Source organism: Heterodontus francisci, chromosome 18 (genome assembly GCF_036365525.1).
Source record: "Heterodontus francisci isolate sHetFra1 chromosome 18, sHetFra1.hap1, whole genome shotgun sequence".
NCBI lineage: Eukaryota > Metazoa > Chordata > Chondrichthyes > Heterodontiformes > Heterodontidae > Heterodontus > Heterodontus francisci.
In genome coordinates this window covers 59,986,349-60,003,496 of record NC_090388.1, presented here as the reverse complement: position 1 = coordinate 60,003,496, position 17,148 = coordinate 59,986,349, and the positions used below count along the sequence as shown (strand labels likewise).

Here is a 17,148-nt window from a genome sequence, read left to right as displayed (position 1 = left end):
ACAGCTTCGGAATGGGCGGCACAGTGGCGCAGTGGTTAGCACCACAGCCTCACAGCTCCAGGAACCCGTGTTCGTTTCTGGGTACTGCCTGTGTGGAGTTTGCAAGTTCTCCCTGTGTCTGCGTGGGTTTTCCCCGGGTGCTCCGGTTTCCTCCCACAGCCAAAGACTTGCAGGTGATAGGTAAATTGGCCATTGTAAATTGCCCCTAGTGTAGGTAGGTGATAGGGAATATGGGATTACTGTAGGGTTAGTATAAATGGGTGGTTGTTGGTCGGCACAGACTCGGTGGGCTGAACGGCCTGTTTCAGTGCTGTATCTCTAAAAAAAAACCATTGAAGATTTATGAACGCCAAAAGAGAAAAGTCTCCTACAGTGAACAAGGTTTAAGAAGAATACTGGGCTCCAATGAAAAGTAAGAGCCGTCTACAATCAAGGACTCTATGGCGAGCTGGAAAAGCAGAAACAGTAACAAGAAACCCCCTTTTAGAGACTGCCTCAAACCTCTCCTTTTTTTCTGCTCTTTTCTGTCCCTATTTGCGTGTGTGCATCATGTGTGCATGCTCGCATGGGCGCATTGTATATCCGTAGGCTTTAACCATATTAGAGTTTGTTTAAGGTTTAATAAATTTCACTTTTCTTCTTTAAACCTAAAGAAAACCTGATGTGCTCATGTCTTTGCCTCATAATTGGAAAGATGTGAACAAGGATTCATAAAGGGGGAGCTCAAAACACAGTGTGTTTAAAATTAAACCCTGTTACAATAAGACCAGGTGAAGACAGTAAAAGACCTCTCGACACCTTTCTCACCTTGTCTTAACACTCTGTTGTGATGTCTTACCACCTAGAATGCAAAGCATGGTGAGATTTCTTGCTCCAGTGCTGAAATTTATGCAATCTTACATGATGTATTTCTGCATAACATTAACAGTCCAGAGTCCAGAACATATGATGTGAGGTTTTAACCCTGCAGAAGCCGGGTGCCAGGTGGACTGTTAAGATCACCTGTGAGACTAACCCATTAACATCTCACAATGATTCCGCACGTTCCACTTTTTACTGGTTCTTATGAGCAGGTAGAGTCCTTCTTTAAATATCCAGGTCGGGTTTCAATGGCGTCCTCTGGACCAGATAGTTATTTTAAACAGAGGCTTGCATGGGGAAGCCATTGTGGCTTTCCCACTAGACCCATCAAATTGGAAGAGAAGTTTTGACCAGAAAAAAAACTAAAATGCACAAAAATATACACCTTTTTACCATTTTTCACTTTTCTTGTGGGGAGGGAAAGCAGGAGGGTTGTTCCGCACCCCAGATAAAAAGTTGATGCCTCCCCTGCTTTGGGCTATCTCCTAATTGTGAAGCCCTCACAGACATGTCCCTGCCCTGTCCTTCTGCTATTTGGCATTATACTCCCACCCGCTTCCTGCCGTTTCCCAATCCAGACTGACTGGTGCTATGCAGAGGCGGCTGAGGAGTTAGTCTCAGGCATCACACTGCCAATGTCAGGACAGTTTGCCACCTGCTTTGGACCCCACTTGCCTAACTCATTAAAATCAGGCCTATAAAAGTGGATTAGATTTAAAAGTAAACAATTAAAACTTTGTAAATATGATGGAACTTATCTTGAAAACAAAACGTTGATTTGTTCACATTAACTACCAGTCCTTAAGCACCATTGCTGTATCCAGAGAGGATTGGAAAATATTGGATCGGGGCTCCACTCTTTCTTCCCCTGCTTCCCTTAACAGCCTGGGATACATTTAGTCCGGGCCTGGTGATTTATCCACTTTCAAGGATGCTGAGCACCTTAATATTCCCTCCCTCACTATGTTTATCCTGCTCAGTGGTTAGCACCGCAGCCTCACAGCTCCAGCGACCCGGCTTCAGTTCTGGGTACTGCCTGTACGGAGTTTGCAAGTCCTCCCTGTGACCGCATGGGTTTCTGTCGGGTGCTCCGGTTTCCTCCCACACCCAAAGACTTGCAGGTTGATAGGTAAATTGACCATTGTAAATTGCCCCTAGTGTAGGTAGGTGGTAGGAGAATTGAGGGAAGGTGGGGATGTGGTAGGGAATATGGGATTAATGTAGGATTAGTATAAATGGGTGGCTGTTTGTCGGCACAGACTCGGTGGGCCGAAGGACCTGTTTCAGTGCTGTATCTCTAAATAAATAAACTAAAATTAGTCCAATCTGATCTCAGTATATTTCTTGAATATGTTCTGTATGTAATACTAGTTGTATTGAAGTTTCTCATATGTAGCACATTCTGAAATCAAATTTAATCAATAAAACCTGGAACAATGAGATTATAGATCTCTTATTTCAAACAGTTTACTATTGAGAAAGAAAAGTGCCTTTGAACTAGTATTGGTCTAAATATTGAAAAATTCCTCTGAGATAACAGTGAAAGCTAAATAAATGTATTGAGGGCAAATGCACTTGCCAAAGAGGAAACATACTTTTATATTACATTTAAGTACAATCAGCACTGAAATAAAAACAGAAAGTGCTGGAAATACGCAGCAGGTCTGGCAGCATCTGTGAAGAGAGAAACAGAGTTAACATTACAGGTCTGTGACCTTTCATCAGAATTGGAAAAGGTTAGAAATGTAATAGGCTTTGAGCAAGTGAAAAGGGGGTGGAGGGAAGAAGAACAAAAGGGAAGGTGTGTGATAGGGTAGAGGGCGGGAGAGATTAAATGACAAAGATGTCACAGAACAAAGGCAGATGGACTGCCAATAGTTGTATTAAAAGACAAAGCTTTAGGTCAGAGAGTGTTAATGGCAGAATAATGAACAGCTCTGTCCAAAAGCAAAAACCTGACAAACAAGTTTGCGACAGGCACATGGTTAAAAAATTAAATTAAATTAAGGTCAGTCATGCTCTGAAATTGTTGAACTCAATGTTGAGTCAAGAGGACTGTAGGGTGCCTAATCGGAAGATGAAGTGCTGTTCCTTGAGCTTGCATTGAGGTTCACTGGAACACTGCAGCAGGCCAAGGACAGAAATGTTGGCATGGGAACAAGGCAGTGAATTAAAATAGCAAGCAACCGGAAGCTCAGTGGTCACCCAATCTGCATTTGTTCTACTTATTGTAGAGGCGGCCACATTGTGAGCAGCAAATACAGTATACTAAATTGAAAGAAGTACAAGTAATTTGCTGCTTCACCTGAAAGGAGTGTTTGAGGCCTTGGATGGTGAGGAGAGAGGAGGTAAAAAGGCAGGTATTACATCTCATGCTATTGCATGGGAAGGTGCTGTGGGAAGGGGACAAGGTGTCGGGTGATGGCGGAGGAAATTATACCTTTGGAATGCTGACAAAGGAGGGGAGGGGAGGGGAGGGGAGGGGAGGGGAAGAGGTATCACGCTGGAGGTGGCAGTAATGGGGGAGGATGATCCTTTGGATGCGAAGGCTGGTGGGGTGGAAAGTGAGGTCAAGGGGAACCCAGTTGCAGTTCTGGGAAGGAGAGGAAGGGGTGAGGGCTGAGATGTGGGAAATGAGTCAGACACAGTTGATGGCTCTGTCAATGACAGTAAGGGGGATTCCTTGGTTGAGGAAAAAGAACATATCAAAAGCACTGTTGTCGAAGGTAGCCTCATCAGAACAGATGCGTCGAAGGCGGAGAAACTGAGAGAATGGAATGGAGTTCTTACAGGAGCAGATGTGAGGATGTGTAATCAAGGTAGCTGTGGAAGTTGGTGGGCTTATAATGAATATTACTGACAGCTTTCCCCAAAGATGGATTCAGAGAAGTCAAGGAAGGGAAGGGAAGGGAAGTGTCAGAGATGGACCACGTGAAGATGAGTGATGGGTGGAAAGTGGAAGCAAAGTTGATGAAGTTTTCCAGTTTGGGGCGGGAGCAGACAACTGCACTGATACAGTCATCAATGTCCCAGAAAAAGAGTTGCGAGAGGGGGCCTGAGAAGGACTCGAAACTCTAGTTCCGACATTCCTTTTTCACTGAATATTCACTTCAGGCTTTAATTACTTTATGATCCTTTCCCAACAGGTTTTAATGTTGGGAGGTTCTTTAAGCATGAAGTGTATTATATTCTTTTGAATCTTTTCTTCCTCTTAGATTTTTTGGCTTTCATGTCTTAGCTGGCTCTTTACATCTTAATTCACTCTCATCTCACTCTCACTCTCTGTCAATTTGAGAGTGTCCTCACTAGCTTAACTATCGAGATAAATGTTCAATAAGGTGCTTTTGGAGGGTTTCCAATCTTTAGTAAGCAATAAAGCACCACAGCAGCAGACCTCATTCTAGGCTAAACGAGTAAGGAACTTAATAGACATGTAACAATATATTTAGGGTATAAATATTAACTATCCGAAAGATAGTTCTTTTAAGTAACTTTTATAGAAGCAATTATTTTCTTTCTATCATTCTTCACGAACTATGGAAGATAGTTAAACTTATCTTTCTGAGAAGACTGAATTCTGTTTGATACAGCCTCACAAGACTTTTCTTTGTTCATGTTTTATTATCCTTGAATTGTTGCTGAGGCTAGTTAGATTTTTATAACTGTCCGCCACACGGAGATCATAGTCTTAATAAGAAGCTTGCTGACTTTCCTGTACATAGCAGACCTCTGATAATAGCTGCCTGCTGAGGGGAGATCTGTAACCACAAGTCTCAACCACAAATGAAAGCAATGCTAGAACTAAGATATTTTAAACCATGTAAAAACGGATTATTTCCTAATTACCTTCACGCACCCTCTTCCTTTAAGAAAGCAATTGCTTGCACCTCCGGCCAATTTCTGGCCGTTAAAACGTCTGAGAAAGTGCAGGTTGGGGAAATTCAGTCAGGGCAAAGACAAAATATTAAGGCTGCAATTTAATAACATACAAATACAGATTTTAAACACTAGAGAAGTGTCACAATGAGTGGTGAAATAAAATGCTTGGAGGAGCACCGCAGGGCAGTCAAAAGATACTATTCATCACATCAGCCTTGTTTCCAGTGGAAGGTGTGAGCATAAATCAACAAACTACAAAGTTTCATGTGACGTCGCTGTGACCGACAGGTACCACACTCAGGAGCGCGTGCCGTGGCTCGAGCCCAGGTGAATCGCCAGACACACTGAGCAACAGGTACACCTGGGAGGGGGTGGGATGGAGCGGAGTTAACTGGGTGGGGGCGGGGTTAACTGGGTGAGCGCGGTAGGGGGCGGGGTTAACTGGGTGAGCGCGGTAGGGGGCGGGGTTAACTGGGTGAGCGCGGAAGGGGGCGGGTTAACTGGATGAGGGCGGGAGTGGGCGGGGAGGGACGGGGGCGCGGCATTACTCGGGAGAGTACGGGTTGGAGGGGCGGGGTGGTGCGGAAATACTTGGGAGAATGCGGGTTGGAGGGGGCGCGGTTTTGCAGGTGGGAGGGAACGGCATTACTCGGGAGAGTGCGGGTTGGAGGGGTGGGGTGGTGCGGGAATACTCGGGAGAGTGCGGGTTGGAGGGGCGGGGTGGTGCGGAAATACTCGGGAGAATGCGGGTTGGAGGGGGCGCGATTGTGCAGGTGGGAGGGAGTGGCATTACTCGGGAGAGTGCGGGTTGGAAGGGCGGGATAGTGCGGGTTGGTGCGGGATTACTCAGGAGAATGCGGATTGGAGGGGCGGGGTAGTGTAGGTAGGAGGGAGCGGGATTACTCGGGAGCGTGCGGGTTGGAGGGGCGGGGTAGTGTGGGTGGGAGGGAGTGGGATTACTCAGGAGCATGCGGGTTAGAGGGGCGGGGTAGTGTGGGTGGGAGGGAGTGGGATTACTCAGGAGCATGCGGGTTAGAGGGGCGGGGTAGTGTGGGTGGGAGGGAGTGGGATTACTCAGGAGCATGCGGGTTAGAGGGGCGGGGTAGTGTGGGTGGGAGGGAGTGGGATTACTCAGGAGCATGCGGGTTAGAGGGGCGGGGTAGTGTGGGTGGGAGGGAGTGGGATTACTCAGGAGCATGCGGGTTAGAGGGGCGGGGTAGTGTGGGTGGGAGGGAGTGGGATTACTCAGGAGCATGCGGGTTAGAGGGGTGGGGTAGTGTGGGAGGGAGTGGGATTACTCAGGAGCATGCGGGTTGAAGGGGTACATAGGTGAGAGTGAGTGTGGTTACCTGGGTGATAGGGGCGGAGTTACCTGGGCGAAGTGCTCTGGTTCACGAGGTGTGAAGTTTCTCAAACGCCCACCGCGGGACGCTAACGCACTGACCGCACATAGGCACCGAGTGGGTGCTGCACTATGTGAACTATTTGCAGAGTCTGACGTTTTTGTGATCGTGCCTTGTATTTTCATTTGGTTGGATTTTGTTACCCCCCCCCCCCCCCCCCCACCACTACCCACCACCCCTACTCGGTGGTACAGGGGCTCACCATGCAGCAAGATTTCAGGAGGATTGCAGTCAGGAAGAAGGAGATCAGCCTTTCGCTCCACAGGCAGCAGACGTTAGATGAAACGGGTAAGACAGAATGGGGTTGAATGCTGAGTGGAGAGAGTGCATCAGGGAGTGTTGATCGCGTCTTTGAGTTGGTTCTTAAACATTGCTCCCATTCCCGGGATACACCCCAGTATTTAATCGCAGGGCGTCTGTTAACCAGGGATATACCTTTACCTTTACGTAAAACACTTACTCATCGCTGTAAACCTCAACAATCATTTTTTCCATATTCAGGTTGTTTACTTTCGGGACTCCATTAATTTTAAGTCCTAAAGTGTTTAAGAACAAATCTGAAATTATGGTTATAGCTTTGGTTGCAGCTGGATCAATGTCGATTTCGTTTTCAAAACCTTTTATAACAACAAATTTTCTCGCCCTTCCTCAATGGTTTAGCGCGTTTGTTAAGTGTAATTGATTTATGCAGACCAGTCGGTGCCAGATCTGAACCTGATATGTTTGGTTACTTGATCTAAACCAGGATAGCATTAAGGTTGTTGACAGTTGGTCTCATTGCATAGAGGTTCCTCCATCTGATCACTATCCCGCAGCTCCTACGGAAGAGTTTGTGTGGGTGAGGATTGGCTCGGGTCCATCACAGTGGTCACATAATCAAATAGTTTAAGGGACGTTGGCTGTCAATGCAGGTGACCTGTTTGGTAAGATGGTGCATGAATACTGGGGTGTGTAGGGGAGGGGGGTTGATGAGGGTAGAGAGTAAATGGGGAATATGTTGTTAAAAACAGCAACATACTGCAAATGCTGGAAATCTGAAACAGAATCAGAAAATGCTGCAAACACCCAGCAAATTAGGTAGCATCTGTAAAGAAAGGGAAATGTTGATGTTTCAGGCATAATCCTTCATTGCCTTGAACTATATAGAACATGCCTTTGCAGTATGGAGATGTTCTTTAGGTAGTTGTAGTACCCAGTAAGAGGTCAAAGCCTGAGGAGGGGGAAGTACTGCAACTTAAATATTGGCTGGTTTGTTTGGCAGGATACTGTCTTATTCTGTTGCTGTTATTACATGTTGTTCCTTGTTGAGTTCAGCGTCTCCTTGGTACAGCCTCTTTACTGTGGAGATAAAGCTAGGTAATAAGTGATGCAAAATAAACAAGTTATGATATTTTATTCTGTTTCTTGTTTTCAATGATACTTGTAAATATCACATTTTATTCAAATTCTTCTTGAGGTCTTTAGAAACTCTTAACAAACTGGATTACTATCTGCTAAGCTAATCCAATACGAGCAGTGAAATCCTGGATTTGCAATCCTTGGTGATGATGAAGGTTCTAATTATTAACTCAGTACAGAGTTTTTTTCAGTTTCAAACTGACTGTAATTGATTATTGAAATGATAAGATTCTAATGTTGGGAACTTCCTTTTGCAATGCTTGATCAATGTGTTGTTTGGACTTCTCTATGATTATGAAGACAAAAACGTGGAAAAATTTAAGGAAAAGATACTGTTGGTTCTTTCTGAATAAAGATTTAGGATGGCTCATCGATCTTGTGATTTTTTTTGAATATTGAAGTTTAAGATTTTCTGCAGTTCCAAAGGGGTTTTCGTTGCAGTAATCAAAATGGTGCATTCACAGCATGAGCTGGATTTTCCCGACGGGACTATTTTTGGGTCCCGAACACACCCCTGGTTCTCCATCCAATTAAGGGCAGCGGGTGGCCTCTCAAAGCTTGAGCGTCAATCAGAGGCCTTCCAGCTTCAGAGCAGCCTGTTATGTCTGATAGATAACTGAGAGGGCACTTTAACATGGACGCCCCTCTCACCAACTTTTTTCAATCTTAAATTAAAAAAACAGATGCAGCAGCCAAGCCACCACTGTTGGAGGTGGTGGTGGGTGGTGGGAACCCTTTACAGGGTAGCCTGTGGCTATGTCCACACTCCAGACCTGCCTGGAATGCTGGCCCCATCGGCCTGCCATCGTGTGTCCACCTCCAGGCACCTAAACTGGCCCCTGCCGGAGCAAGAAACTGGAGGCTCACTGGAAAATCCCACTCGGCCTCCTTTATGTGGGCATAACAAGGCTTTTAATGAGCCTAATCAGCTACCTGCTGGTCCCAATCCTGCCTTGGCAAAAATGGCTGGTGCTAGGAACAGGGTCGATAAACCGGCATGCTGGCCGGCGCTTTTCTTTTCGGGCCCTATCCGCTGGGGCCTGAAAATTCTTCCCTATAACTGTAGTTCCATCACTAAGACCGTCTATTTCCACCTCTGTAACATTGCTCAACTCTGGCCCTGCCTCAGCTCATCTGCTGCTGATATGCTCATTCATGCCTTTGATACCTCTAGGCTTAACTATTCCAGCAATTCCCAGCCAGCCTCCGATCCACCACCCACCATAAATGTAAGCTCATTTAAAAACTCTGCTGCCATATTCCAACTCACATCAATTCCCTTTCACCCATCACCCCTGTGCTCGCTGACTTACATTGGTTCCTAGTTAAGTGAAGACTCAACTTTAAAATTTTCATCCTTGATTTCAAATCTCTCTGTGACCTCACCCCTCCCTATCTCTGTAATCTCCTCCAGGTCTACAACCCTCCAAGATACCAGTACAATTCTGATTCCTTGCGCATCCCTGATTTTAATTGCTCCATTATTGGCAGGTGTGCCTTCAGCTGCTGAGGCCGTAAGCTCTGGAAATCCTTCCCTAAATCTCTCTGCCTCTCTACCTTGCTTTCCTCCTTTAAGATGCGTCTTAAAGCCTATCTCTTTGACCATGCTTTTGGCCATCTGCCCTAATGTCTCCTGATACGGCTCCATGTCAAATTCTGTTTGATAACGCTCCTGTGAAGCATCTTTGGATGTTTTACTACGTTAAAGGCGCTATGTAGATGCAAGTAATTGTACTTGTTGACATGAAGTCGTTTTGCTTCATGATAACATTGCTGTTATAATGTAACTTCAACATGAATTTGCAATGCAGCATAAACACCAGAGGAAAGTGGAGTGAGATGCCCCAGAAGAGGAAGTCTCACTCTGCTTTTGAGTTATTTGGACCTTGATAATTGAATTATAGTCAACATGTTTAATATATGGGTGGCGCTAAAAAGCCTCACACTAATGCTAAACATATAGTTTGAATATACTCTAAACTGCCAATTTATTCTTTGTATTCCTCCCAATGTGCTTGCATAACAACAATCAAGGTGAGAGCTTTTAGTTATGCCAAAGCTATTTAAGGTATGCAAGCTTGTGCACACTGGATATTTTACAGTTTTCAATGCATACTCTTTACAAATACAACATCAACAAACAAAATTCACATTTTAAAATTAATTGATAATTAAATAGCAATGTATCAGTGCTGGAGATGGAGGAGGGAGTTGCAGGACAAAAAGGTGGAGTCTGTACAGCAGGACCTAAAGTCTCTATGTCGCACAATCTGATTGATTCTTGTGCATTGTCAAGAAAACATGCTATGCCAAATGAGGATTTTAAATTTATCGGTTGGAAACCTACATTAAACTTTAAAAAAGGAAAGCTGGGATCCTACATTTAACTTTTAAAAAGCTGGGAGCCACCACAGTTTGCATTGAAATGCCTCACATTCTAAGACATCGAATTGGAGACGCATGGCTAATGAGGCTCCCATCCAGGACAACGGCTTGCATCACTGAGTAGATTATCTAGTATCACTGTTGTTAGCGGGACATGCAAAGCCATCTTGGAGCATTCACTATTGAAGATGTACCTCTAAGGAGTAAATATTAAAACAATGAGACCCGAGAGAGATTGAGAATTCCTAGACTTGAATCTAATTAAATTGCAAACGAGGACACAGGACTGCCTCCCCATTGTGAAAAACAGCTAGCAGCCTTTTGCTACAAAGACAGGGGCTCTTGAGACTTTGAAGCAGAACCCATAGGGGTGTTTCTCTCTCTCCAGGTGACCTTGGGGTGTTCAAAGCTTGCCAGCTGGCTGAAAAAGATCCGAGACAAAGACCCCCAGGAAGAAGACCATCTGATCGACTGTCTCCAAGAACATCTACCAACCAAGAATGTCAGAACTCCAGATTCAGCCAGAAGACAACTGAATTAACAGACACCACAGACTGTATATTATTTCATTTTATTCTGGACTCTAATCCAACCCAAACTATTCCTCATCACTGTAATCTGTTTGTGTGTATCTATGTATGTGTGAGTGAAAGTGTAGAGTAGTTTATTATTTTATTTAGATCGGGTTTTTGGTTAAGTACAATAAACTCACCTATTTCATGTTTAGACTCAAGAAAACCTGTCCGATTTGTTCTTTTATGATCACAACAAAGGTTAAAGGTAAAACACTCACTGAATTGGTAAGCTCATCCACTGTTTATAAAGGAGTAAACTGTGTTGCAGTCAATCAACAAGAAGGACAAGAGGGGAGCCTTGCGACTCCTCCTCACCTGATCGTAACAGCATGTCAGGATACCTTGAGATGTGTTGGAGTTTCATTGATTGACCTTGAATGCTAAATTATTTGATAAATTATCAGACGTCTTATCCAACATCCAGTATTGGATGAGCAGAATTTTCCTGCAGTTAAATTTTAGGAAGACTGAAGCCATTGTTTTCGGTCCCTGCTCCAAACTCCATTCCCCAGCTACTGACTCCATCCCTCTCCCTTGCAACTGTCTGACACTAAACCAAACTGTCCGCCTCTCTTCCTCACTTTCCTCCTTTAAAATACTCCTTAAAACTTACCTGTTTGACCAAGCTTTTAGCCATCTGACCTAGTATCTCCTTATGTGGCTCGGTGTCATTTTATTTTATAATGCTCCTGTGAAGCGCCTTCGGACATTGTATTACATTGAAGGTGCTTATATAAATATAAACAGCCAAAAACTAAGTATTGAGGAAGATACTAAATCCTCAAAATAGATTCAGATAAATTTATGGAAAGGTTCAAATTAAAGCATTTGGGTAATAGCATAGAAAATAGTGATGGCAAGGCCATCTTTTCTGTGAAAGGTAGAGTGGATATAATCGACATGGAATTTCAAAACTTCTTTGACAAGGACACTATTGGAAAATATTAGGGGGTATGGAATTACGGGGAAGGTGGCAAATGAATGAAAAACTGGTCGGAAGGGAGGAAACATTCAGTAGGAGTTAAGAACAGTTTTGTTTGAAGTGGATATGGGGGAATGTTACGACCTCAGTGAGAACGTTAATGTGAAAAATATGAGATATAAACCCCCAGACCAATTTAAAGAATTACATGACAAGATTTCATGTTTTAAGACATTATTACAACTAAACAAAAGAAATCCCCAATTAACGGAATGATACTTTGTAAGTGACTCATAGCTGTTTACTTAGTAAAAATACTTGAAAACTTCACACCACACCTATACATTACACAGTCCTTAGGATGACCAAATCCTTTGTGGTTAAAAGTCCCAAACTCCTCCCAGTTGCAATGGGTTGGATCTCCAAGAGCTTTTCAAAAATCAATGTCCTCTCTGCGTACTTCTCCAAGCACTTCTGACCTGACATCCCTGAATAAGGCATTTCCTGGTGATCCTGCTGGTCTTCTACTTCTCTGCAAGCTTCAACTTTTAAAAACAGATTCAAGTCTTCGCAGCTTTTTACAGGCTTCCAAGAACAGGTCTCTTTTTTTTCGCTCTCTCTAGGCCGCAACCGTTGGTTTCTTCCCTTATAGCCTGCTGTGAGGCTGCAACTGCTGAGTTCCCTTCTTCCAGCCTGCCTGGAGGCCACAACCGTTGGTTTCTTCTCTTACAGCTTGATTGCCTTCAGAAAGTCTCATAAGTTTATCTGGACTCTGAAGTAAACAGCTTATTGTATTTTTCCAAAAATGCAGAATCCAGAAGTCTGGTTTTACAAAGCCTCTTGGTCTTTCCATTGTTCCCAGGTGCTCACAGCTGCTTGGTACATTTACATCTTCCAAATTACTGACTCCTTGTCTTCTGCCTGAAAGCAGGGAGGGCAAAACCCATTTCTCTTCAGGTGTTAACCCTGCAGTCTCTGCTTTTCAAAAGAAAGTCTTGGATCTGTGTTCTGCATTGTCCTGGTAACCAAGACTTCTGTCTTGTCCTTTCGCAGAGTGGATGTGAGGTCACCTGACCTTCCAGACTCCATCTTGAACTTTTAAAAATCACAATATTTAAAACATAATCATGTTACAAGGTCCAGCGTTCATAACACCAATATATATATATATATATATATATATATATTAATCAATCAATGACTTGGATATAGTGCACATGCAGATTATTGGATACTAAGGGTTTTGATTTTGTATCTACCTAACAGTACATGAGTATTCCAGTTAATTTTTTTTATTCATTGATGGGATGTGGGTGTCGCTGACAAGGCCAACATTTATTGCCCATCCCTAATTGCCCTTGAGAAGGTGGTGGTAAACTGCCTTCTTGAGCCAGTTTATCAATACAAATATTAAAAGTAAATTATTAAGTAAAATATTAAATGTAAAAGCTGACATCCTTTTAAATATCTAGATTATGAAGAAGTACGAACAATTTGCAATTAATTTAAATTTTCTTTTAAAAGTCTAAAAATATTTAGTCAGTGCAACTAATACTTTTATAAATATAGAAAAGTGTGGCATCAACAAAGCACTACTGGTTTCCCATATCTCCTGATCATCTCCATCTATTTTCAACAAAGGGCTTTGGCTGATAATTTTCTTTTAAAATTAAAAATAAAAACTAATTGCTCTATACTGAAGGCTGAAATCCTGTACATCTACAAAAAGTGTTTCGTTTTCTTCAGGAAAGCTTTATTGAGTGCAAGTAAAGGAGGTTATAGCTACACTTTTTTTTATTTGTCACAGTAATATTCCATTGAATATTAAATATGTAAGTAGAAAAGCCAAGCAACAAAATTTGCTCTTTTGTCATCAGTGTCTATTTTAAAGACTAATTTAAAAAATGTAATTTTAGAAAAAAGACCCATCTGAATTTTTAAAAAAACATATGTGCATTTTTAATGAGTAGAACCTTTACTATCTCTACTGATAAGGTCACTGCGATCTGATAGAGGAAGAAGACTTTCATCCCATAAGCTTATTACTAATTTTAAAAGCATGATGTCTATCTACTGAGAAATGTTACAGATGAGTGTTGCTCCACATTAAGGATGGATATGTGTATGTTATTTTGGCAATTTGGTTTGTTTCCTAGCAGAAATCTGCAGTTGGAAATTGGTGGCTGGTAATTATTAGATGCTACATTTGCAGATTTGCTAGTATGTGTTGTCTCAAATGAATTCAGAATTTCTTGATCAGATTTTAGATATTTATTGTATCAATTTTAAAATGTCAAATATTATCCAGACCAATGTTAATATATTTTTCAGCTCATCAAAACTGGCAAATAAAACAATTTACATGCAGCATTGGTGTTTCAATGGTTAGTTTCCTTCTAAAATGTAATGAAACAGAGGTGGGCATGCGCTTTGAACAGCTGCTCTAATTATCTTACCTACATCAGTGAAATTTAAGTAAGTGTTTAATTAAAGGGATATTGTCTTTATCAAAAAAAATTACTAACCCTTTTAATGAGGGGAGCGAAAGAGCCTTGTCATTTTTCTCATGAAAATGCCATGTACAAGTGATGCAATTATATGTTTCAGCCCAGTTTACATTGTCGCATTATAAGCAAGTAAAAATGGTTTCCTAAACAAAATATTTATTTCACAATTGATGAGAAATTGAAATTAAAATTATTTATCATATTATAACTGTACATTGATACAATAGTATTCTTTTACTATGCATAGACATAAAAATACCATTTAACTTCACGTGATTACCAAATACAGCCATGTGAGATTCACTTGGGAGAGTGGACAGCCCTGCTCCTACTGTCAAGGTATCTCAATAACTTACTACCTGAAATCAGAGCTCCTCACATGTGGTGATTGTATGTATGCATAGATTGTTCTTTATTATGAGGGCAAAATGTCTAATTATGTGAGTAAATAGATTATTAATTCCTGGTAGTTCTATCTGCAGAGAGACAGGGAGGATGAATGGGTTGTTACTATTCCTAGAATGATCTCCAATAGGGCAGGAAAGTGGAGCTGATGTAGAAGTTCAACCATGATCTTATTGAGTGGTGGAACAGGTTCAATGGGCCTACTCCTGCTCCTATTTCTTATGTTCTTATATTCTAACTACTAAATTGCTATCCATCTACAATTGAACATTGATTACATCCATTAGTAAATGATAATCATCCAGAAGGGGAGCATCCATATTTTTTTATCTCTTAACTGCTTAGGCGTACCATAAAGCCTTCAGAATGGCAAATAAAATTTAAGTCTGTGTTGTCATTAATTTGTACATAGCTAACTTTCTGGTATTAACCAGTTTGAGTGTTCTTGTATATTTGTTGAACAATAAAGAAACAGCCCTAAGGTTAACTCTTTCCACTGCTACAGGCTCACACAACTCAAACAGCAGAAATCACTGAATAAAAGAAATGGATATAAAACTGAGCTTCGTGGGATACTTATGGGCTACATATAGCATGAGGGCCGTATTTCTGTTCTTGTGTGTTATGATGATATAGCACAGTAGTGAAGATATATCAGTGAGATTATAATGTGAGTTAGGCGAAGCTCTTAACCATAATCAAAATAGTAACATCATCTTACCCCACAATATTTTTCTTTAAATGTTAGCTGCAAGAAATCAATGCATTCTTTGATCTTTTACTCGATGCTGGTTTTCTCCAGCAAACCACTGCACTTTCACAATTTTGTTGAAGTTTTATTTAATAAAAATACTAAATTGCAATGCATGGCTGCTTCTGAGCAGAATAACAATACACACTCAAAAGATTCAAAAAAGTCTTGAGACCTGTATTTTGGATGTTTTTAGAAATGTTATAGGAACAATTTACAAAACTGTCAGGGCTCACTGAAACATTATGAATTTTTGCATATCTAAGATTTGGCACTTTAAGCTTATTAAAGCAAGAGCTGCAGCTATCATTTGCCATTTTCAATAGGTTTTTTGAGCATATGCACCCCTTCTATATTATATTCAAATCTTACAAAAGGTGTGCACTTCCTGTCCACAAAACTTATTTCCTGTTTTCATGTCGGCTCATACTTTTGAGTCAACTTTTTCTTTTGTAAATACCTATGACCATATTTCCCATTCAGTTTGGCGCGGTCACTTGTCAGTCACAGTGTAATTGCAAGTTTTGGTCACCAGATGCTGTTGCTATCTTTCCTCCATCACTTAATATTTTCCAAAAAAATGGCTGCCATATGTTTCTCAATAACTGAAAATAACGATATCAATGAAACAGATTAAAATGCATATTTCACAACAAAATCTTCTGTGTCTGTTAGTGCTTTATTCACTTTTTTTAATTGAAAGCCTCAGCCCTGCAAAGCCTGGGATTGAACTTGATAAAACTGTGACTTGAATAGCTTAATGCAATTTCCAGGATGCAAGTTCAGTTACTCAGCTGAACAGCTGGTATATTTTTCTTGAGCTTCTAGCTGTTGCTTTTCACAATTGTTTGAAGAAGAGCTTTATTGAGGTAAGTTTATATTGCATGTTTTTCTTCAAATACACAAGGTTAAATTTTGTTCTGCCTTTGGACAGGAGGCCAGGGTGGGGGTGGGAGACAAACAGAATGGCAGGGTTCCGTTCCCAACATTGCCTGGGCTCCCTGCCATTTTGTCGAGGGTGGGGAAGGCCGAGGACGGCTCCAATTCAATTTTGATGAAGGTAGAGGGGCCTTCACCGAATGACCTGGTGGCTTCCTAGCGGGGCCGGGGTAGCGGTCTCTCCGTTGGGGGCAGTCCTGGAGGGCCCTCGCCAGCAATAGAACCTCCACTCCCCCGTGGGAAGACCCAGCAATGATGGGAAAAGGCCCTTAAGTGGCAATTAATCGACCACTTGAAAGCCTCAGTTGGTCTAAGGATGGATAGGCCATCTGTCATCTCCGCGCCACTGGTAAAATAGCAGGGGCAGGTAGGTGATGGTCATGGCAACCCGCCCCTCCCTCAAATTGCACCTCTCTGCCTCCTAGTCTGTTCTGGGGGGGGAGGGGTAGGGGCATTAAATTCCAGCCTACATGTTCTGACCTTGGTCGTGAGTCTACTATGTGGTACCTTGGTGAAGGTCTTCTGGAAATCCAAATATATTACGTCTACTACACTGTCCATATCTGCCCTTTCTGTTACTACTTCAAAGAATTCAATAAGATTGGTCACGTATAACCTATCCTTTTGGAATCCGTGCTGACTACTTTTTATTTTATTTTCAGTTTCTAGATGGAATCCTTAGGCAAAGCTATAATAGAAAAACATTATCTTTCCTACCACCCATGTTGAGCTCATTGGTCTATAGTTCCCTAGGCTTGTTCTATCTCCCTTTTTATATGTAAAAATTATATTAAGTGTCCGCCAGCCCTCTGGCACTATTCCCTTTGAAAGAATTTTTATTTATGTGTAATAGTGCATCTGCTATCTCTTCCCTAACTTCTTTTAATATGCACAGATGCAATCCATCCCGATCAGGGGTTTTATCCTCTCAAGTTTGATTAGTTTTATCAATTATCTCACACCTTTCTAACTTAAATGTCTTTATATCCTTTTTGATTTCTTCTTCTGATGTTTGTGTACCATATTAGTTTCCCTGCTAAATACTGAGTTCAAGTAATTATTTAATATTTCTGCCATTTTGCTGTCAACACCTGTGAGTTTATCGTGTGTATACCTTAGTGGT

General features: G+C 41.9%; 1 protein-coding gene across 1 annotated transcript in view; it reads left to right on the top strand.

Moving 5' to 3' along the window:
* The first annotated feature begins 6,030 nt into the window (after positions 1 to 6,030).
* LOC137379663 (FYVE, RhoGEF and PH domain-containing protein 4-like) overlaps positions 6,031 to 17,148 on the top strand; it is a 372,218-nt gene continuing 361,100 nt past the window's right edge. The window contains 1 exon segment of the mRNA XM_068050821.1: positions 6,031 to 6,431. Within this exon segment, the coding sequence (XP_067906922.1) occupies positions 6,347 to 6,431 (85 nt within the window). The 5' untranslated portion in view covers positions 6,031 to 6,346.